This window comes from Schistocerca cancellata, chromosome 9 (genome assembly GCF_023864275.1).
Source record: "Schistocerca cancellata isolate TAMUIC-IGC-003103 chromosome 9, iqSchCanc2.1, whole genome shotgun sequence".
Lineage (NCBI taxonomy): Eukaryota > Metazoa > Arthropoda > Insecta > Orthoptera > Acrididae > Schistocerca > Schistocerca cancellata.
The window spans coordinates 41,080,595-41,105,451 of record NC_064634.1 but is presented as its reverse complement, the minus strand read 5'-3'; the positions used below and the strand labels follow the sequence as shown (position 1 = coordinate 41,105,451).

At 45.1% G+C, this 24,857-nt stretch overlaps 1 protein-coding gene across 2 annotated transcripts in view; it reads left to right on the top strand.

The window, feature by feature from the left end:
- The window catches only part of LOC126100099 (uncharacterized), a 148,179-nt gene that overhangs the window by 83,868 nt on the left and 39,454 nt on the right, over positions 1-24,857 (top strand). For both annotated transcript variants that reach the window (XM_049910613.1, XM_049910612.1), the window contains exon 3: positions 22,007-22,171. In XM_049910613.1, coding sequence (XP_049766570.1) covers positions 22,007-22,171 — 165 coding nt within the window. The remainder of the gene's footprint in view (positions 1-22,006; positions 22,172-24,857) is intronic.

The following is a 24,857-nucleotide window of genomic DNA, read 5'->3' as shown; positions in this document are numbered from 1 at the left end:
AGAAACCACTGGACGGACTGCCGATTTCAACCAAACTTGGTATGCACGTGCCCCAATGTCAGGCAACAATTGCTGTGGGGGTAACAACCAATTACCTATCATATTTGAGGAGATATGTCACCAGAAACACAATGAGATGCATGAGAAACTGCTGTAACATGCATGACGTTTAAATGTATTGCTTTTGTGCTACTGACTGTATTCGCAATAAATTCCGCATGCAGTATCCACATATGAAGCTGAATGCACCTACAGAAGTACACCATGGTAACACACATACATCAGGAGATGTGACGTCGTAAACAATGCATCATGCCTGACGTTTGAGTGTATTACTCCTGTGCAACTAAATATATTTGCAATAAATTTCGTAGGCAGTATCCACATAAGCCGCTAAATGCACCTACAAAATTATATCATTGTGTGACATTCAGATCAAGAGATATTACGCCTTAAATACCGAGAAACGTGAAAAAAAAGCCGCATCATGCATGAAGTTCTAACACAATTATTCTTTAATATTAAGACACTCCTACCCAGCTGAAATGGTAGTACGTGAAAACAATAGCCACATATAGAGCCATGAAGATGTTTTCCCATAGAGACGTTACCAAAATCACGTCGTAGACACTCGAAACAGATGCACCCAACATACAGAAAGTTTCTTAATTTGGATACTGTACGTATATTTTTTTTTTTCATTATACCATTTCTAATGTACGACTGTTTCATAATTTCAGAGGTGTTCAAATGGTTCAAATGGCTCTGAGCACTATGCGACTTAACGTCTGAGGTCATCAGTCGCCTAGAACTTAGAACTAATTCAACCTAACTAACCTAAGGACATCACACACATCCATGCCCGAGGCAGGATTCGAATCTGCGACCGTAGCTGTCGCTCGGCTCCAGACTGTTCAGACGTGTGTTCACGAATACATGAAATGAAATTTTTCGATATTCCACTACAAACAAAGTGTATTTTTTTGTTTTCGTTTCTAATAGAAAACTGGCAAAATAAATATCCGGTCAGTACAGGGTTTGTCAGCTAGTAACGTTAGATAACAGCCTATAGTTGCTCCTTGTGACAAAGTGTGGTAGAGAGAGAGGGAACTCGCCTTCTCGCTCTTCAGATTACAGGCAGACTGTAGAGCGAATAATATACAACCATGTCCTCAGCATCCTCACTAGGTATTTATTTATTTATTTCATTTGAAAACACAATGAGTAGAATTTCTGTATTCTTGCATTATATGGACTCTACACTGTTGCTACTCTTTACCGTTGTTGTTGTTGTTGTGGTCATCAGTCCTGAGACTGGTTTGATGCAGCTCTCCATGCTACTCTATCCTGTGCAAGCTTCTTCATCTCCCAGTACCTACTGCAACCTACATCCTTCTGAATCTGCTTAGTGTATTCATCTCTTGGTCTCCCCCTACGATTTTTACCCTCCACGCTGCCCTCCAATACTAAATTGGTGATCCCTTGATGCCTCAGAACATGTCCTACCAACCGATCCCTTCTTCTCGTCAAGTTGTGCCACAAACTTCTCTTCTCCCCAATCCTATTCAATACTTCCTCATTAGTTATGTGATCTACCCATCTAATCTAATCTAATCTAATCTTTACCGTTAGATTACAATTTTTCAGTGGCTGTTTATCCATTTCAGCTACAGATCTATAACAGATGCCGCCTCAGCAACACAGGTATGTATAAATGATACTAATGTCGGAAGAACATCGCGAAACTATGGCAGAGGACAACTGAGGCAAGAAATGTTACCCTATGCCACCTATAGCACTTATTGATGTTGTTGTGTGCCGGCCGGTGTGGCCGTGCGGTTAAAGGCGCTTCAGCCTGGAACCGCGTGACCGCTACGGTCGCAGGTTCGAATCCTGCCTCGGGCGTGGATGTATGTGATGTCCTTAGGTTAGTTAGGTTTAAGTAGTTCTAAGTTCTAGGGGACTGATGACCACAGATGTTAAGTCCCATAATGCTCAGAGCCATTTGAACCATTTTTTTGATGTTGTTGTGCCCTTTTTCTGAATATTGTGATATCGCTTGTTACAAGTCTTAATATGCTTTATTATAACTTCCTAATTTTGGTGACCTGGGGCTGGCTGTTAACTGCATGGTTTTGCCACATTGCAAAAACTGTTCCGCATCTACACTCCTGGAAATGGAAAAAAGAACACATTGACACCGGTGTGTCAGACCCACCATACTTGCTCCGGACACTGCGATAGGGCTGTACAAGCAATGATCACACGCACGGCACAGCGGACACACCAGGAACCGCGGTGTTGGCCGTCGAATGTCGCTAGCTGCGCAGCATTTGTGCACCGCCGCCGTCAGTGTCAGCCAGTTTGCCGTGGCATACGGAGCTCCATCGCAGTCTTTAACACTGGTAGCATGCCGCGACAGCGTGGACGTGAACCGTATGTGCAGTTGACGGACTTTGAGCGAGGGCGTATAGTGGGCATGCGGGAGGCCGGGTGGACGTACCGCCGAATTGCTCAACACGTGGGGCGTGAGGTCTCCACAGTACATCGATGTTGTCGCCAGTGGTCGGCGGAAGGTGCACGTGCCCGTCGACCTGGGACCGGACCGCAGCGACGCACGGATACACGCCAAGACCGTAGGATCCTACGCAGTGCCGTAGGGGACCGCACCGCCACTTCCCAGCAAATTAGGGACACTGTTGCTCCTGGGGTATCGGCGAGGACCATTCGCAACCGTCTCCATGAAGCTGGGCTACGGTCCCGCACACCGTTAGGCCGTCTTTCGCTCACGCCCCAACATCGTGCAGCCCGCCTCCAGTGGTGTCGCGACAGGCGTGAATGGAGGGACGAATGGAGCCGTGTCGTCTTCAGCGATGAGAGTCGCTTCTGCCTTGGTGCCAATGATGGTCGTATGCGTGTTTGGCGCCGTGCAGGTGAGCGCCACAATCAGGACTGCATACGACCGAGGCACACAGGGCCAACACCCGGCATCATGGTGTGGGGAGCGATCTCCTACACTGGCCGTACACCACTGGTGATCGTCGAGGGGACACTGAATAGTGCACGGTACATCCAAACCGTCATCGAACCCATCGTTCTACCATTCCTAGACCGCCAAGGGAACTTGCTGTTCCAACAGGACAATGCACGTCCGTATGTATCCCGTGCCACCCAACGTGCTCTAGAAGGTGTAAGTCAACTACCCTGGCCAGCAAGATCTCCGGATCTGTCCCCCATTGAGCATGTTTGGAACTGGATGCAGCGTCGTCTCACGCGGTCTGCACGTCCAGCACGAACGCTGGTCCAACTGAGGCGCCAGGTGGAAATGGCACGGCCAGCCGTTCCACAGGACTACATCCAGCATCTCTACGATCGTCTCCATGGGAGAATAGCAGCCTGCATTGCTGCGAAAGGTGGATATACACTGTACTAGTGCCGACATTGTGCATGCTCTGTTGCCTGTGTCTATGTGCCTGTGGTTCTGTCAGTGTGATCATGTGATGTATCTGACCCCAGGAATGTGTCAATAAAGTTTCCCCTTCCTGGGACAATGAATTCACGGTGTTCTTATTTCAATTTCCAGGAGTGTATACCTACATCAGTGCTCTGCAAACCACAGGGGGTGCTTTCCCACTGTGTAATTTATTAGCTTTTCTTCCCTTTCAATTGCACAAGGATCCCTGAATAATGTCTGCGTAAATGCTTCTGTGCTCATTGCAGTTGGCGTAGTATTGTCTTCTCAGCCCCTACAGGAGCGGTGCACAAGAGGTTGTAGTATATTCCTAGATTCTTTAGTCACTACCGATTTTGAAATGATGATTATCATCTGCCTTCTCTTAGCCTGTTGGCCATTCTTCACCGAATACTAAAATGTAACTGTTTGGCGTCATTAAGATGTGCAATTTTTTTCATTTCCTGCATTTCAGTTTTTGTACAGTGTTCAAATACCGTGCAAATACTTGACAGCTGGGCGTTGCTCTTTACCTGTGACTGAAATCTGAGCTGAGAATCTGTTCCTGAAGCCACATTACAGTATTTATCTTTTATTCTGAACCTTGACTCTTCGATTGACTTGATGCGCCCCGTCACGATTCTCTTTCTTGCATCATCCTCTTCATCGGAGAGTAACTCGTATACCTACACCCAGTGCCCTCAATTATTATTTCTGTGTATTATAATCTGTATTTTACACTGTAATTTTTGCACTCTAGGCTTCGTCTAGCACGAAGGAAGGTTTTTCCTGACATCTCGAGGGATCCTATCGCCCTATCTCTTCTTCTTCCGTCTTCTGTCTTCTGTATATTCGTTTCCTCGCTGATTTTACAAAGACGGTCCTTATCTGCGCGCGTAATTCACAGCATCTTTCCGTAAATCACATCTCTAATTCTTCGAGTATCTTCGCTTCAGGCTTTACAATCTTATTAAACACATTAAAACTGTTACGCGCGTCATACATATTATTGGCACTCGAGTTGCAGCTTCTCTTTCAGACGGACAGGAATTCTGTAACTCGCTTCGATCCATAGAAGACTGTAATAGACGGATTGTTGACTGTAAAAGCGGCAGCTTGCACTCGAGTCACGTTCTTCTGCACTGTTACTGAACAAGTGCCTACAGCATTGCGTGACGCGCGTGTAATTTTCCTCCCACTTGCAACATGTAAGTTCTGTAAGCAGCTGTGTGAGGTGCATCGTTTCGATATTTTAGATTTACTCCCCTGTTGCATTCGATTTTATGGCATGGAGAAAATAATTGTTCATATTAGATTGAACTAGATTCGATTAGGTTCAGTTTTCGTTCCATATCCAAAAAATTAGATGATCCTCGTGGTGTGGAACATGTCAGAAAGTATAACATAAAAAACGTAAAACATTTGAATATAATATTTACTACCTCGATCATTTGTCAGGAGAGTGTCAAACTACGTGAATACAATGCAGTAAACCAGAACAGCTAATATTTACAGAAGTAACACGCTGTCAGAATGAAATATTGTTATGCACTATTAATAAATTTATCATAATCAAAATACCAAATCTTGACGGTTGTGCATAGTGCTGTCAAAACTGAAATATAACAGACATTTTTACTTAAGCTCGCCTAACACTCTCTGCTAAGATATTCATCTATAGAGTAGAAGGAGTTGCCTATCAAAAGTCTTTCAGACTCTGTTTAAACCGTGCTCTATCTGAAACCAAGTTTTTAGTGGTCTCTGCCGATTTATCGAAAATGTGTGTTCCCGAATACTGGACCCCTTTTCGGACCAAGGTAAGTGATTTTAGGTCTTTAAGCAGTTTGTTCTTATTCCTAGTATTGATACGATATATTGAGCTATTGGTTGGAAATAGAGGTATATTACATGCAACAAATTTCATTAAGGAATAAATATACTGAGAAGCAGTGGTTAGAATACAAAGTTCCCTGAACAGATTTCTACATGACGTTCTTGAATTTACGCCACACGCTTTTCGTATCATATGTTTTTGCACCCTAAAAACATTTGCTAGGTTTGATGAGTTACCCCAAAATATGATCCCGTATGACATAATAGAATGAAAGTAAGCAAAGTATGCAAGTTTTCTTCTATTTATTTCTCCTACACCTGACATCATTCTCCCTGCAAATACAGACTTGTCTCGGCGCTTAAGCAATTCTGTGGTATGCCCTTCCCAATTGAATTTATCATCGAGTTGTAATCCCAGAAATTTGACACTGTCAATCTCTTCGATATGCATGTCTTCAAATGTTATACATATGCTGTAAGGAAATCTCTTACAGGTTCTGAACAATGACTCCTTATGTGCCCTAATCTTTTGTACTTTAAACTATGACCCTACTGAAATATACACTTCTGGAAATTGAAATAAGAACACCGTGAATTCATTGTCCCAGGAAGGGGAAACTTTATTGACACATTCCTGGGGTCAGATACATCACATGATCACACTGACAGAACCACAGGCACATAGACACAGGCAACAGAGCATGCACAATGTCGGCACTAGTACAGTGTATATCCACCTTTCGCAGCAATGCAGGCTGCTATTCTCCCATGGAGACGATCGTAGAGATGCTGGATGTAGTCCTGTGGAACGGCTTGCCATGCCATTTCCACCTGGCGCCTCAGTTGGACCAGCGTTCGTGCTGGACGTGCAGACCGCGTGAGACGACGCTTCATCCAGTCCCAAACATGCTCAATGGGGGACAGATCCGGAGATCTTGCTGGCCAGGGTAGTTGACTTACACCTTCTAGAGCACGTTGGGTGGCACGGGATACATGCGGACGTGCATTGTCCTGTTGGAACAGCAAGTTCCCTTGCCGGTGTAGGAATGGTAGAACGATGGGTTCGATGACGGTTTGGATGTACCGTGCACTATTCAGTGTCCCCTCGACGATCACCAGTGGTGTACGGCCAGTGTAGGAGATCGCTCCCCACACCATGATGCCGGGTGTTGGCCCTGTGTGCCTCGGTCGTATACAGTCCTGATTGTGGCGCTCACCTGAACGGCGCCAAACACGCATACGATCATCATTGGCACCAAGGCAGAAGCGACTCTCATCGCTGAAGACGACACGTCTCCATTCGTCCCTCCATTCACGCCTGTCGCGACACCACTGGAGGCGGGCTGCACAATGTTGGGGCGTGAGCGGAAGACGGCCTAACGGTGTGCGGGACCGTAGCCCAGCTTCATGGAGACGGTTGCGAATGGTCCTCGCCGATACCCCAGGAGCAACAGTGTCCCTAATTTGCTGGGAAGTGGCGGTGCGGTCCCCTACGGCACTGCGTAGGATCCTACGGTCTTGGCGTGCATCCGTGCGTCGCTGCGGTCCGGTCCCAGGTCGACAGGCACGTGCACCTTCCGCCGACCACTGGGGACAACATCGATGTACTGTGGAGACCTCACGCCCCACGTGTTGAGCAATTCGGCGGTACGTCCACCCGGCCTCCCTCATGCCCACTATACGCCCTCGCTCAAAGTCCGTCAACTGCACATACGGTTCACGACCACGCTGTCGCGGCATGCTACCAGTGTTAGAGACTGCGATGTAGCTCCGTATGCCACGGCAAACTGGCTGACACTGACGGCGGCGGTGCACAACAGCTGCGCAGCTAGCGCCATTCGACGGCCAACACCGCGGTTCCTGGTGTGTCCGCTGTGCCGTGCGTGTGATCATTGCTTGTACAGCCCTCTCGCAGTGTCCGGAGCAAGTATGGTGGGTCTGACACACCGGTGTCAATGTGTTCTTCTTTCCATTTCCAGGAGTGTACAATGGAGGTAGTAGAACTGCCACACTGTCTTTTCCGAATACCTGTTTTCTAAATTTTCTTATCAGGGTTTCTCCAGAACAACGCCGTCTTACTTCAAACGATTCCCTGTCAAGGTTGCTTAACATCAGTTTTACACTTCCATTTTGTTTACAATGAATTTTTACGGTGCTAGCAGCGCGTGCCTGACGTGGTTCTGTGTCTCCTGGTAAACCCACTTGGTAAGCAGGCTACTCCAAGTGCTGGACTCGCATTCGGGAGGACGACGGTTCAGTCCCACGTCCGGCCATCCTGATTTAGGTTCTCCGTGATTTCCCTAAATCACTACAGGCCAATGCTGGGATGGTTCCTCTGAAAGGGCACGGCCGACTTCCTTCCCCATCCTTGCCTAATGCGATGAGACCGATGACCTCGCTGCCTGGCCTCCTTCCCCAAACAACCCCCAACCCCCAAGTGCTGGAGCAGTATCGTAGAGTAGGTCGCACTATCGTCTTCATTTGTGATGCCATTTAATGATGCACCAACTTTCTCACAACACTTCTAACAAATCTGTCTTCGATGCGTCTACTCTATAACAGATTTTTCGTGTTCGTCCTATTACATGTCTCTCCTTACTACTGACTCAAAATACATCACCTGACAAAAAAACTGAAACACCCAGAAGACAGGGTCGGATGTCAATGTATACTACTGGTCATTAAAACTGCTACACCACGAAGATGACATGCTAAAGATGCGAGATTTAGCCGACAGGAAGAAGACGCTGTGATTTGCAAATGATTAGCTTTTCAGAGCGTTCACACAAGGTTGGCGCCGGTGGCGACACCTACAACGTGCTGAGATGAGGAAAGTTTCCAACCGATTTCTCATACACAAACAGCAATTCACCGGCGTTGCCTGGTGAAACGTTGTTGTGATGCCTCGTGTAAGGAGGAGAAGTGCGTACCATCACGTTTCCGACTTTGGTTAAGATCGGATTGTAGCCTATCACGATTGCGGTTTATCGTATCGCGACACTGCTGCTCGCGTTGGTCAAAATTCAATGACAGTTGGCAGAATATGGAATAGCTGGGTTCAGGAGAACGCCGTGCTGGATCCCAACGGCCTCGTATCACTAGCAGTCGAGCTGACAGGCATCTTATCCTCATGGCTGTAACGGATCGTGCAGCCACGTCTCGATCTGTGAGTCAACAGATGGGGACGTTTGCGAGACAACAATCATCTGCACGAACAGTTTGACGACGTTTGCAACAGCATGGACTATCAGCTCGGAGACCATGGCTGCGGTTACCGTTGACGCTGCATCACAGACAGGAGCGCCTGCGATGGTGTACTCAACAATGAACCTGGGTGCACGAATGGCAAAACGTAATTTTTTCGAATAAATCCAGGTTCTGTTTACAGCATGATGATAGTCGCATCCGTGTTTCGTGACATCGCGGTGAACGCACATTGGAAGCGTGTGTTCGTCATCGCCGTACTGGCGTATCACCCGGCATAATGGTATGGGGTGCCATTGGTTACACGTCTCGGTCACCTCTTGTTCGCATCGACGGCGCTTTGAACAGTGGACGTTACATTTAAGATGTGTTACGACCCGTGGCTCTACCCTTCAGTCGATCCCTGCGAAACCCTACATTTCCGCAGGATAATGCACGACCGCATGTTGCAGGCTCTGTACGGGCGTTTCTGTATACAGAAAATGTTCGGCTGCTACCCTGGATAGCACATTCTCCAGATCTCTCACCAACTGTAAACGTCTGGTCAATGGTGGCCGAGCAACTGGCTCGTCACAATACGCCGGTCACTACTCTTGATGAAGTGTGGTATCGTGTTGAAGCTGCACTGGCAGCCGTACCTCTACACGCCATCCAAGCTCTGTTTGACTCAATGGCCAAGCGTATCAAGGCCGTTATTACGGCCAGAGGTGGTTGTTCTGGGTACTGATTTCTCAGGATCCATGCACCCAAAGTGCGTGAAAATGTCAGTTCTAATATAATGTATTTGTCCAATGAATACCCGTTTATCATATGCGTTTCTTCTTGGGTAGGAATTTTAATGGCCAGTAGTGTAGTTCCTTACACATACAGACCATCGACGGTTATGTAAGTGATTAAGATCTGCAATTGTCTTCACAGGAAGAGCGGCAACGGAGGGAGTTTGTGTTGTTTGTGTTCAGCGTTTTTACCGTGCTTGATAGGGACCACAAGTGGTGTGAACAGCACCCAGTTGTGTGATACTGCGATGGACAGGGAGGTGCCACATACCTGTGTGAGACAGCGTTATCAGGATTTGACGGAGTTTGCAAGGAGCCCCAAGTAGGCTCTCTATTTGGCCGATTGGTCCAATAGCGCAGTACCCAGATATATGAGGCATCCGGATGTGAGAGAGGTCTGATGATGGAGTGCACGGGAACGTGAGGGCAGATATACTCCTTGTCAGGGTTTCAGTTGGCCACTTCTGACCACCACAACGGAGGATCGCAGTATTGTGCACCCAGCATCTACGCCTGCCGTCCGAGAACAGGACGTGGACTCCTTGCGACATTCTATGTGGTCAGAGACCAGCAGCACCCGGACTCGGAAATTACCGTATGTAGCCGCCGTTAACATCGAAATAAGTGTCCAAGGAATAGAAAAGCAACTGGAATCACTCAACAGAGGAAAGTCCACTGGACCTGACGGGATACCAATTCGATTCTACACAGAGTACGCGAAAGAACTTGCCCCCCTTCTAACAGCCGTGTACCGCAAGTCTCTAGAGGAACGGAAGGTTCCAAGTGATTGGAAAAGAGCACAGGTTGTCCCAGTCTTCAAGAAGGGTCGTCGAGCAGATGCGCAAAACTATAGACCTATATCTCTGACATCGATCTGTTGTAGAATTTTAGAACATGTTTTTTGCTCGAGTATCATGTCGTTTTTGGAAACTCAGAATCTACTATGTAGGAATCAACATGGATTCCGGAAACAGCGATCGTGTGAGACCCAACTCGCTCTATTTGTTCATGAGACCCAGAAAATATTAGATACAGGCTCCCAGGTAGATGCTATTTTTCTTGACTTCCGGAAGGCGTTCGATACAGTTCCGCACTGTCGCCTGATAAACAAAGTAAGAGCCTACGGAATATCAGACCAGCTGTCTGGCTGGATTGAAGAGTTTTTAGCAAACAGAACACAGCATGTTGTTATCAACGGAGCGACGTCTACAGACGTTAAAGTAACCTCTGACTTGCCACAGGGGAGTGTTATGGGACCATTGCTTTTCACAATATATATAAATGACCTAGTAGATAGTGTCGGAAGTTCCATGCGGCTTTTCGCGGATGATGCTGTAGTATACAGAGAAGTTGCAGCATTAGAAAATTGTAGCGAAATGCAGGAAGATCTGCAGCGGATAGGCACTTGGTGCAGGGAGTGGCAACTGACCCTTAACATAGACAAATGTAATGTATTGCGAATACATAGAAAGAAGGATCCTTTATTGTATGATTATATGATAGCGGAACAAACACTGGTAGCAGTTACTTCTGTAAAATATCTGGGAGTATGCGTGCGGAACGAATTGAAGTGGAATGATCATATAATATTAATTGTTGGTAAGGCGGATGCCAGGCTGAGATTCATTGGGAGAGTCCTTAGAAAATGTAGTCCATCAACAAAGGAGGTGGCTTACAAAACACTCGTTCGACCTATACTTGAGTATTGCTCATCAGTGTGGGATCCGCACCAGATCGGGTTGACGGAGGAGATAGAGAAGATCCAAAGAAGAGCGGCGCGTTTCGTCACAGGGTTATTTGGTAACCTTGATAGCGTTACGGAGATATTTAACAAACTCAAGTGGCAGACTCTGCAAGAGAGGCGCTCTGCATCGCGGTGTAGCTTGCTCGCCAGGTTTCGAGAGGGTGCGTTTCTGGATGAGGTATCGAATATAGTGCTTCCCCCTACTTATACCTCCCGAGGAGATCACGAATGTAAAATTAGAGAGATTAGAGCGCGCACAGAGGCTTTCAGACAGTCGTTCTTCCCGCGAACCATACGCGACTGGAACAGGAAAGGGAGGTAATGACAGTGGCACGTAAAGTGCCCTCCGCCACACACCGTTGGGTGGCTTGCGGAGTATAAATGTAGATGTAGATGTAGAAATGTAGATGTAGATGTAACATCACAACACAAACGGCTGCATTTGGTGTAGTGTCGTGACCGGGAGGCATGGATTCCTGATGAATGGTTTCGCATTATTTTCAGCGATGAATCGTCCTTCTGCACTACCTATGCTGACCATCGTTGGCGAGCACTGTGGAGACCCGGAAAGCGGTTGCAAGAACTCTCCACTCGCACTAAACCTCCAGAAACGTCTCAGTTTAGCCATTGAGCCTGTAGATGGTGATACAAGGGGCAAACAGTCTAACTGACCATGTTTTCCCACCCGAGTTTTGCGATAATTCAGCCAGTCCATCCTTGAACTGACATGGTGAGCCGCAGCGTAGGAATTCTTTCTACCTGTTATTTGGAGGCGCTCTCGTAGTTTTATGTCCTCTTGCAGAGCCGTAGCAGCACCGCCGGATTCTGAAAGTGCAGTTCTACAGTCTACAATAAGTGAAAAGAACCCGTTTGCTTTTGTTCTACAATATTACTTCTATTGTGTTAACCGGTTTTCAGCTTAAAAGGCCATCTTCAGACATTTACTGAGTATTGTCATCAAAGAAGTTACTATGTTTGCAAACAACATTGGAAGAGAAGTAATACGTCTAGACTGAAGCAGAAACATACAGTAAGTAACGTCTTTGGCAGTGTGGTGGTAATGCAATGAAGAAGTAAAAAATTGAAGAGTAAATAAATGAAAATGGAGTAGACAGGAAAAAGTTTAACGCACAATAGGAACAACATGCCTGCATAACAATTTCTATTAATAAACATAACTAATAAAATAAAACAAAATTGGTACTTGATAAGGCTACATCAGGAAGTGTAAAACACGGAGAGTGATACACAGGCCAATTAAAAGAAGAAACAATTATCAATGTAACTACAGAATACACAAGGAACTTAAGCAATATCAATAAGATGAACAGAAATAAATAAATGAAGGAAAATGGAGGCGTTTGAGGGAACATACAGTAAATGCAATCTTTGAGAGTGTGGTGGTACTGCACTTTAACATTATATTTAAAACTGTGGCTATGTAACAGTTTGCATTAAATAAATGAACAAAGTTAAATATAAACAGTATTTGATGAGACAACTACAAAAGGTGTTAAACATGGACAGTAATACAAGTAGCAGTTAAAAGAAAGACTTAACAATTGAAATTACGGTCTATATGGAATACATAGACAACTTCAGTAAAATAAAAGAACTTAATGAATACAGGAAAATGGGAGTATGTAGGAACAGACAGTGTGGGAAGTAATGAACAACAGAGATGATTATATGAAGTTTAGGAGAGGTTAGGTGTTGAGATGTGTCTTCTCATTTAGGATTAGATCTGCAATGTGAGCAAGATGTTTGCTAATTACCAGGGCTTCCAGCAGGTTGACTTTAAGGCCTTTGTTTACTAAGTGACGGACATAGGACACTGGTTGGTAGTTGTGACCCTCGCTCAGTGCATGCTCATCAAATGCGGAGTCACAATTCTACAGCCTCCAGTTGCGTTCATGTTCATGTTCTACTGTCTATGTTTTGCGTAATGAAGCGGGAGGAAGTTTTTTGTGCAAATAATTTTACGCAGGATGTCATTACGGTGCGTTTATTTAAGAAACACCGTAAAATGAAATTGTTCACGCTGACTATAAGCTAACTGTTAGCGGTACGAGAGCGTGGTCTGCCGCATGACTACATCGAAAGGCATCCTATGGACGGCTGCTGACTATGGCGCACAGTCTGGAACTTGGGGCTACAATCGGTACAGTTCGTATAAAACAGTACATTTTCCGTTATGGGTTGGTTGAGTTGTTTGGGGAAGGAGACCAGACAGCGACGTCATCGGTCTCATTGGATTAGGCAAAGAAGGGGAAGGAAGTCGGCCGTGCCCTTTCAAAGGAACCATCCTGGCATTTGCCTTGAGTGATTTAGGGAAATCACGGAAAACCTAAATCAGGATGGCTGGACGCGGGATTGAACCGTCGTCCTCCCGAATCCGAGTCCAGTTTCTAACTCTTCGGTTATGCCAAGGTTTTTCATCTATTTATTAATATCAACGTTTTTTTGGCTTCGTATAATTACTGAAAGGTATTATTTATGACCGTAGACTCCTCCTAATGCCTGAGTGGCAAAAGGCAACTTCCGTTAGCAAATATTTATTAATAATAAATATTTGATTCGCTCCAGATTAAATGTACTTTCTCTCTTCATCTCTTTTCTGACGTCACCAGCGATTTCTGCATCGGCTCCCCATCCCACTGGCTCTGAAAGCGGAAGATGGCCAACCACCTACAGCTCGCTCCTTAATCTATTCGTACTGTAGTGCTGATACATTCACGTATGTGAAATAGCAAAATGAAATGAAGTAAAATGCGCTCATATCTGCAAATAAAAGGTACATTCCAAGATACCATTGTTCCAGCGTTTTAAAGTGGCACAGTGGTGCTACTTCTGGCGTCACGGTGTGAGGAGCCATCGGGAACGACTTCATGTCACGACCGGCAGTGACTGAGAGAATCCCGACGGCACAACTGTACGTCACACATGTCCTGCGTCCTGACGTGCTACCTCTTATGCGACAGTTCCGTGGTACTATTTTTCGGCAAGACAACGATCGACCACACATAGGATTAGATTAGATTAGATTTACTTTCATTCCTCCAGGATGTAGAACATGTCAGAAAAACAACAATACATGACAAATATATACAATACAAAAAAATAAGCTAATGTACCATTCCACAGGTCCCAAGTGGAATGATCGTCGTTTTTTAATGAACACTGTATGAAAGAATCATTTTACAAATACTAATGCACTGAATTTAAAATAAAAAAGGTTTGTTTTATTTATTTATAAGGTAATAAACGTGTAATACACCTACTATTATAATGATTTACAATGAACACATTGCTGCACTGAAATTGTGCAGAAGTTATATTGTACTTATATAAATACACACACAAATCAGTTGGTTCTACTGAGAAATTCATCAATGGAGTAGAAGGAGTTGATCACCAATAAATCCTTTAGGTCTCTCTTAAACTGAATTTCATTGGTTGTTAAGCTTTTTATGGCTGCTAGCAAGTTATTGAAAATGTGTGTTCCTGAATAATGCACACCTTTTTGTACAAGACTAAGTGACTTTAAATTCTTGTGAAGACTATTCTTATTTCTAGTATTGATTCCATGAATTGAGCTGTTGGTTTGAAAAAGTGATATATTTTTAATGACAAATTTCATTAAAGAATAAATATATTGGGAAGCAGTAGTTAGTATCCCTAGTTCCCTAAACAGGCTTCTGCAGGATGTTTTTGAGTTCACACCACATATAACTCTTACTGCACGTTTTTTTGCCCTGAAAACTTTAGCTTGGCTTGATGAATTACCCCCAAAAATAATCCCATATGACATTATGGAATGAAAGTAAGCATAGTATGCCAGCTTTTCCATTTTTATATCCCCTATGTCTGACGCAATTCGCATTGCAAATAGAGATATGTTAAGACGCTTCTGCAGTTCTGTGGTGTGCTTTTCCCAGTTGAATTTATTATCAAGCTGTAATCCCACAAATTCAACACTGCCCACTTCTTCTATCTGCTTGTCATCATATGTTAGGCATATACTAGTGGGACACCCCTTACAAGTTCTGAACTGCATGTAGTGTGTTTTTTCAAAGTTTAGTGGCAAGGAATTGGCTAGGAACCAGTGATTAATGTCCATGACTATTTTATTAGCTGATCTTTCTAAGACTACACTTGGTTTGCTATTTATTGCAATGTTTGTATCATCGGCAAACAAAACGAACTTGACATCTGGTAATGTTAGTGATGTAAGGTCATTGATATACACAAGAAAAAGTAAAGGCCCTAAAATGGAACCTCGTGGGACCCCACATGTAATTAGTTCCCAGTTGGATGATTCCTGATAGCTTAATACATGGTTCAAATGGTGCAAATGGCTCTGAGCACTATGGGGCTCAACTGCTGTGGTCATAAGTCCCCTAGAACTTAGAACTACTTAAACCTAACTAACCTAAGGACAGCACACAACACCCAGCCATCACGAGGCAGAGAAAATCCCTGACCCCGCCGGGAATCGAACCCGGGAACCCGGGCGTGGGGAAGCGAGAACGCTACCGCACGACCACGAGATGCGGGCCTTGATACATGTCTCTTTCCTAATAACACCTTTTGTTTCCTGCCAGAGATATAAGATATGAACCATTTTGCAGCATTTCCTGTTACACTATAATATTCTAATTTACTTAAAAGGATATTATGATTTACACAGTCAAATGCCTTTGACAGATCACAAAATATACCAGTTGCCTGCAATTGTTTATCTAATGAATTAAGCACATTTTCACTGTAAGTGTAGATAGCCTTCTCAATAGCAGAACCCTTTAGAAATCCGAACTGTGACTTTGACAGTATGTTATTTGAGATAAGATGGTAATAAAGCCGATTGTACATTACTTTTTCTAAAATTTTTGAGAATGCTGGCAAAAGTAAAACTGGACGGAAATTTGATGCTATTTCTTTGTCTCCCTTCTTAAACGTGTCTCTGTGAACTATTGGCCTGATCAGGTACTCCCGTGTCCAGTAATATCCCCAGATCTGCCCGCCCTAGAACGTATGATGCATGAACTCGGACTACAACTCCGTCCCAGTGCCAGGATATCAAGGTCCAGTTACAGTGGTTGTGGGCCAGCTTGCTTGAGGAGAGGATGCTATGGCTGCATGACGCCCGTCCCAATCGAATTACGCATACGTGCCAGTGGCAGTGCAACCTCAAACTGGTAAATGGGCTCGTACAGCCAAGTTCTTTCAAAATTTCGCATCAATGAAACAACATCACATAGCCTCTGAAGCCGCGAAGCTTCAATTCGTTTCCTCCCATGTGCCCCACTTTCTCTGTCAGGCAATGTACACGAGTGATGAGAAGCGCTTCATCTGTTCATCAGTAATACCGTAATGGATTAGTATAGAGTTCTTTCAGTCTGTTGCATTGACAATTTTATTGAACCGAATGGAAAATTTATCCACCTGTTTCCACATTTCCTTACAGTAGTCCAACGACTATACTTTTCTACAGACAGCTTCGTCAGCGAACAGTCTTATAGTACTGCTGATACTGTCTAACAATCAGTTTATGTTTATTGAGGCCATTGACGGTCCTATAACACTTTCTTGCTGCAAACGGATTGTTTATTCCATTTATTTTAAGAATTCGCCGTTCATAACCGTACTGCGTTCTATTAGTCAAAAGTGCACGGTGCGTGTCTAGTGTAATCATGAAACAGATTCTCACGAAGACTATAGAGTGACGGAGCTGAGACTTTCGGCTGCATTGATGTTTAAGGAGCTAAGGGCTGTATCCACCTAAACGTAACATTTCCATCTAATGTTATTTGGTTATGTATTTTTATTTACTTATTCTTGCACATATGTTATTTGTTATGTATTTTTATTTACTTATTCTTGCACATGGGGTCTGGATGGCTAGCGAAGATAGGTATGCGATAGAAGGGCAAATGTTATAACAGCGGAAAGAATAAGTAAGTTCTTGTACTCACTGACTGCCAGCAATGGGCTCTGGAGAAGCTCAAATGGTTCAAGTGGCTGTGAGCACTATGGGACTTAACTTCTGAGGTCATCAGTCCCCTAGAACTTACAACTATTTAAACATAACGAACCTACGGACATCACACACATCCATGCCCGAGGCAGGATTCGAACCTGCGATTGTAGCGGTCGCGCGGTTCCAGACTGAAGCGCCTGGAACCGCTTGGCCACTCCTGTTGGGTCTGGAGGAGCATTCTTAGAACTGCCCGCGTTCTTAAATGTGTCCCGCGGTGCTGTGTAGTCACGGGAAAGTTTTATCCTGACTATTCAATTGGTATCTGTACCTAACATGAGAGAAATGGGTAGCAAAATGATGTCCGCGTGGGGAACAGACTCGCGATGTAAAATTTCAATGTGAAAAGTTTTAATAATGTCTTGTGCTTAACTATAAATTTTTATGGGTAGTGTGAATGATAAACGAATAAATAAAATAAGTTTCTTGTCGCGGTCAAATCGCACTAATTTAAAAGAAAAACGCCTTTTGCCTGCTTTACTTGTGCACCTCGTGTGGTGTGCATACTGTAAGACCTTCGGTACACACACCATCAGGTTATTTGACTTGTCGCTCTAACGAAGTAGGCGAGTGTCAGCAATATGTCTCGTGGTCTTATCGTGGCGTGTTTATCTTCTGCCGTTGGGTCAGACGATAGAAATGCCACTTGCACGCTTAGAGTAGCAGATTGACGGTGACCAACTTTAAACATAACTTGATTAATTTTTACACACATTTATTAAAATAATAAAAAGCGTAGACATTACGTAACTTCATTCTGGATGCTGTTTACAATTGACAATCTGAAGTTCTTTTGGTCTTGGTACATTAATCTTATTCTCACATATCTCTGATACTTGACAAAGGGTCTATACATTTCTCTTCATGGCTATGTACAGGAATATGATAATCTTATTAGGCGCAGACTGAAATTTGACTATAGACTGGTACAGACAAATGCAGAGACTGGTACAGACTAATGCAGACAAATGCAAACTGACTAATCGGAGGTCTGTACACTCGTTATAATACCTCGCGCGTTCAGGTATCACTGCGCGAGTGTGATCCGCGAGGAGAAAAGGTTCTACGTTAGCAGCAATCTCATTGGCTGCGTTACATATTAATACGCGGATCGGCGGAAGCAGAATTTGATCCGTCTCAAAGAAAGCGCCATCTCGTAGTGCGGAGACGGACGAGCGCTGCGCCTGCGCTGTTGTGCTTAGCGGGGCGCGCTCTAGTGGGAAAGTTGTGTACGCGCTGGCTACGCGGAACTATGTACACAACACCTCGGAAGCGAAGAAGGAAACTTGGGTTTAACGGCACGGCGACATCGACGTCGTTAGAGACGGTTGTGCCCCTAGACGCGTTTCGCCTTATTTACAAGGCATCTTAAGCGAGTGTCCTGAAATATTACATGACTTTTTCGTTTTGACATATGGGTTTCAAAGTTAAAACAGTTCATGCAAATTTTTATAATGAAACGAAAAGGTACTTAACGACCACCGTTTCGTTCATTATTTGTAAACGAAGCAGCTTTTTCACACGTAAAAAACTAGTTGAAAGCTTGCAGGTTTTTTTGTTTCGTTTTGTGGTCGCTCTGTTTTCGAAACACAGTACTGGAAACTACCGTCATCTGTGTCTAAAGTGTCTTTTGTCTTGTAAGTGCTGGTAACTTTCTCAGTTTTTGCTTTCACTTTGCTTCGTCTGACTGTATGTTTGTTGATGTAATTGCGTGTTTGTCTTTGCGCGCGCGCGTGCGTGTGTGTGTGTGTGTGTGTGTGTTTATGTACACCTCTTCCTTTTCTTTCCATTTTTCATTTATATACTTTGGACAGGAATGGGTTTTGTGATCATCTATTGAGAGTCGTTTCTATTAAATATCTACATCTACATCCATACTATGCAATCCACTATATGGTGCGTGGCGGAGGGTACCTCGTACCACAACTAGCATCTTCTCTCCCTGTTCCACTCCCAAAGAGAACGAGGGAAAAATGACTGCCTATATGCCTCTGTACGAGCCCTAATCTCTCTTATCTTTGTGGTCTTTCCGCGAAATATAAGTTGGCGGCAGTAAAATTGTACTGCAGTCAGCCTCAAATGCTGGTTCTCTAAATTTCCTCAGTAGCAATTCACGAAAAGAACACCTCCTTTCTTCCAGAAACTCTCACCCGTGTTCCTGAAGCATTTCCGTAACACTCGCATGATGATCAAACCTACCAGTAACAAATCTAGCAGCCCGCCTCAGAATTTCATCTATGTCTTCCCTCAAACCGACCTGATAGGGATCCCAAACGCTCGAGCAGTACTCAAGAATAGGTCGTATTACTGTTCTATAAGCCATCTCCGTTACAGATGAACCACATCTTCCAAAAATTCTACCAACGAACCGAAGACGACTATCCGCCTTCCCCACAACTGCCATTACATGCTTGTCCCACTTCATATCGCTCTGCAATGTTACGCCCAAATATTTAATCGACGTGACTGTGTCAAGCGCTACACTACTAATAGAGTATTCAAACATTACGGGATTCTTTTTCCTATTCATCTGTATTAATTTACATTTATCTATATTTAGAGTTAGCTGCCATTCTTTACACGAATCACAAATCCTGCCCAAGTCATCTTGTAACCTCCTACAGTCACTCAACGACGACACCTTTCCGTACACCACAGCATCATCAGCAAACAGCCGCAAATTGCTATCCACCCTATCCAAAAGATCGTTTATGTAGATAGAAAACAACAGCGGACCTACCACACTTCCCTGGGGCACTCCAGATGATACCCTAACCTCCGATGAACACTCACCATCGAGGACAACGTACTGGGTTCTATTACTTAATCAATCAGTGTAAACAGTGATCACATAATAGAAAGCATTCCGATAAATGATCACAATCCCCTCCCCCGTCTCCCCCTCCCTCCCCCCCCCCCCACATACACACAGACTCACACACACACAAAACTTACATCAACACGCATAGAGTCAAACAAAATCAAATTGAAAGTAAAAGCTGAGGAAGTTGGCAACACTTACAAAATCAAATGACATTCCAGACACAGAAAATAATAGTCCCAGTGCTATCTTAGTTCCAGTGCTAGGGTTCAAAAGCGGTGATTACAAGATAAACTTCAAGCTTTCAGTTTACCACATGATAGAAGGCTGCTTCATTTACAAATAATGAGTTACACACTGAACTGTAAGTACGTTTCCATTCTATTATAAGAAGAAAACCATGAACTTTTAAAATCTATAACCTTTATGTGAACGCGAACAAAACATGTAATATTTCGGGACACCCACTGTAGACGTCTTGTGAAAAAGGTGAAACGCGCCTGGGTGAGTAAGTGAAACAAGAAACTAATGTGCAACATGGAAAAGGTCTTTTTGTTGTAAACTTCTGCAAGTTAAAGCAAATAATGTTCGTGTTCCTAAATATCAATGTTGAGATATTAAAGCCTTCATCATCCAAAATATTATGGAGCAGTCATGTATACGAGGTGCATTCAAGTTCTAAGGCCTCCGATTTTTTTTCTCTGGACTGGAAAGAGATAGAAACATGCGCATTGTTTTAAAATGAGGCCGCGTTCATTGTCAATACGTCTCAGAGATGGCAGCACCGTACGGCAGATGGAATTTCACCGCCAGCGGCGAGAATGAGAACTGTTTTAAATACTTAAAATGGCGACGTTTTCCTTACTTGAACAGCATGCAATCATTCGTTTTCTGAATTTGGGTGGTGTGAAACCAATTGAAATTCATCGACAGTTGAAGGAGACATGTAGTGATGGAGTTATGGATGTGTCGAAAGTGTGGTGTGAGTGCGACAGTTTAATGAAGGCAGAACATTGTGCGACAACAAACTGAAACAACCTCGAGCTCGCACAAGCCGGTCTGACGACATGATCGAGAAAGTGGAGAGAATTGTTTTGGGGGATCGCCGAATGACTGTTGAACAGATCGCCTCCAGAGTTGGCATTTCTGTGGGTTCTGTGCACACAATCCTTCATGACGACCTGAAAATGTGAAAAGTGTTATCCAGGTGGGTGCCACGAATGCTGACGGACGACCACAGGGCTGCCCGTGTGGCATGTTGCCAAGCAATGTTGACGCGCAACGACAGCATGAACGGGACTTTCTTTTCGTCGGTTGTGACAATGGATGAGACGTGGATGCCATTTTTCAATCCGGAAACAAAGCGCCAGTCAGCTCAATGGAAGCACACAGATTCACCGCCACGAAAAAATTTCGGGTAACCGCCAGTGCTGAAAAAATGATGGTGTCCATGTTCTGGGACAGCGAGGGCGTAATCCTTACCAATTGCGTTCCAAAGGGCACTACGGTAACAGGCGCATCCTACGAAAATGTTTTGAAAAGCAAATTCCTTCCTGCACTGCAACAAAAACGTCCGGGAAGGGCTGCGCGTGTGCTGTTTCACCAAGACAACGCACCCGCACATCGAGCTAAGGGTTACGCAACAGTTTCTTCGTGATAACAACTTTGAAGTGATTCCTCATGCTCCCTACTCACCTGACCTGGCTCCTAGTGACTTTTGCCTTTTTCCAACAATGAGAGACACTCTCCGTGGCCGCACATTCACCAGCCGTGCTGCTATTGCCTCAGCGATTTTCCAGTGTTCAAAACAGACTCCTAAAGAAGTCTTCGCCGCTGCCATGGAATCATAGCGTCAGCGTTGTGAAAAATGTGTACGTCTGCAGGGCGATTACGTCGAGAAGTAACGCCAGTTTCATCGATTTCGGGTGAGTAGTTAATTAGAAAAAAAAAAAAATCGGAGGCCTTAGAACTTGAATGCACCTCGTATGACCAGGAAAAACGGGGAGAGGAACACAACTACAATTAAGACTACCTTCCCAGGATGCGGAAACGCGTTTTGTGTGAGTAACTATGTAGTAGTGGAACTGTTGCTGACGGCCATCGCCTTCAGTTTGTGACTCTCGCCTTCCCTCTCCGGCAGGCGCCCGCGGAGGAGGAGATGACGCAGTTCCACTCGCAGGACGCGGCCGGGCGCTCGCTCTTCGGCTACATGATGGCCGACCAGGCGCGCATCGAGGCCAGGGCTCCGGACGGATCCGTCAGGGGCTCCTACACCTACCTGGACCCCAGCGGACGCGCCATAAAGGTACCCACTGCTCAGCTACTTGTAGCGCTACGGCACCGAAATCATCACCACCGCCTTAACTTTCGAGGATTGGGCGAAACGCCAGTTCCTTCTTTCTAAGTCCATCTTATTCATGCCATGTCTCCTCGACTCTGCCAACTCTTGTACATGTACATGTTTCACAGCTTCTGATGGTTACCGCCTCTCTGACAGCCTTTCCATACGCTCCTTTCATTTATCTCTACCACTGATCAGTCGCCTACCTAATACCCGGTATCCCCACCTTTGGCACAGATAACAGCGTTACGCGTCCTGGCAGTGAGACCTTGTGAGGTCGATGGAGGGCGCTGGAGCCGCATCTGCACACACAAGTCACCTAATTCCTCCAAATTCCAGGGGGGAGGGAGAGGGGGTGATGATCTCTGACGCCACGTTCAGTCACTTCCCAGATGTGTTTGATCAGGTTCAGAATTGGCGAGTTTGGGGGACCAACGCATCAATTGGACTCGCCACTGTATTCCTCGAACCACTCCATCGCACTACTGGCAAGAAGAAATGCAGATGATAAACGTGTATTCATTGGACAAATATATTATACTATTATTGACATGTGATTACATTTACACGCAATTTGGGTGCATAGATCCTGAGAAATCAGCACCCAGAACATCCACCTCTGGCCGTAATAACGCCCTTGATGCGTCTGGGCATTGAGCAAACAGAGCTTGGATGGCGTGTAGAGGTACAGCTGCCAATGCAGCTTCAACACGATACCACAGTTCATCAAGAGTAGGGACTGGCGTATTGTGACGAGCCAGTTGCTCGGCCACCATTGACCAGACGTTTTCAATTGGTGAGAGATCTGGAGAATGTGTTGGCCAGGGCAGCAGTCGAACATTTTCTGTATCCAGAAAGGCCCGTACAGGATCTGCAACATGCGGTCGTGCATTATCCTGCTCAGTTGCAGGGTTTCGCAAGGATCGAATGAAGGGTAGAGCCACCGGTCGTAAAACATCTGAAATGTAACGCCCACTGGTCAAAGTCCCGTCAGACAGAACAAGAGGTGACCGAGACGTGTAACCAATGGCACCCCATACCATCACGCTGGGTGATACCCCACTGTGGTGATGACGAATACACACTTCCAATGTGCGTTCACCGCGATGTCGCCAAACACGGATGCGACCACCATGATGCCGTAAACAGAACCTGGAATCATCCGAAGAAATGACGTTTTGCCATTCGTGCACCCAGGATCGTCGTTGAGTAGACCATCGCAGGCGCTTCTGTCTGTGATGCACCGTCCATGGTCTCCGAGCCGATAGTCCACGCTGCTGCAAACGTCGTCGAACTGTTCGTGTAGATGGTTGTTGTCTTGTAAACGTCCCCATCTGTTGACTCAGGGATCGAGACGTGGCTGCACGATCCGTTACAGCCATTCGGATAAGATGCTTGTCATCTCGACTCCTAGTGATACGAGGCCGTTGGGATCCAGCACGGCGTTCCGTATTACCCTCCTGAACCCACCGATTCCATATTCTGCTAACAGGCATTGGATCTCGACCAACGCGAGCAGTAATGTCGCATTACGATAAACTGCAACCGCGATAGGCTACAATCCGACCTTTATCAAAGTCAGAAAGGTGATGGTACCCATCTCTCCTCCTTACACGAGGCATCACAACAACGTTTCACCAGACAACGTCGGTCAACTGCTGTTTGTGTATGAGAAATCGGTTGGAAACTTTCCTCATGTCAGCACGTTGTACGTGTCGGTACCAGCGCCAACCTTGTGTGAATGCTCTGGAAAGCTAATCATTTGCATATCACAGCATCTTCTCCCTGTCGGCTAAATTTCGCGTATGTAGCACGCCATCTTCGTGGTGTAGCAATTTGAATGGCCACTAGTGTAAGTTAAAGAAGACAGATATGTTATTTATTATATGCTTGTCAGGTCACGTAATCAACACTACTACTTGTACTGGTCTAATCACAGTGATCTTACTCGTAAATATGAACATCCTTTCTTTTTTATAAGCGGCATTCAAATCACGCTCTGTCACTAGTGTAATGTACGAGGGCAGTTCAATAAGTAATGCAACACATTTTTTTTCTGAAACAGGGGTTGTTTTATTCAGCATTGAAATACACCAGGTTATTCCCCAATCTTTTACCTACACAACACTATTTTTCAACGTAATCTCCATTCAATGCTACGGCCTTACGCCACCTTGAAATGAGGGCCTGTATGCCTGCACGGTACCATTCCACTGGTCGATGTCGGAGCCAACGTCGTACTGCATCAATAACTTCTTCATCATCCGCGTAGTGCCTCCCACGGATTGCGTCCTTCATTGGGCCAAACATATGGAAATCGACGGTGCGAGATCGGGGCTGTAGGGTGCATGAGGAAGAACAGTCCACTGAAGTTTTGTGAGCTCCTCTCGGGTGCGAAGACTTGTGTGAGGTCTTGCGCTGTCATGAAGAAGGAGAAGTTCGTTCAGATTTTTGTGCCTACGATCACGCTGAAGTCGTTTCTTCAATTTCTGAAGAGTAGCACAATACACTTCAGAGTTGATCGTTTGACCATGGGGAAGGACATCGAACAGAATAACCCCTTCAGCGTCCCAGAAGACTGTAACCGTGACTTTACCGGCTGAGGGTATGGCTTTAAACTTTTTCTTGGTAGGGGAGTGGGTGTGGCGCC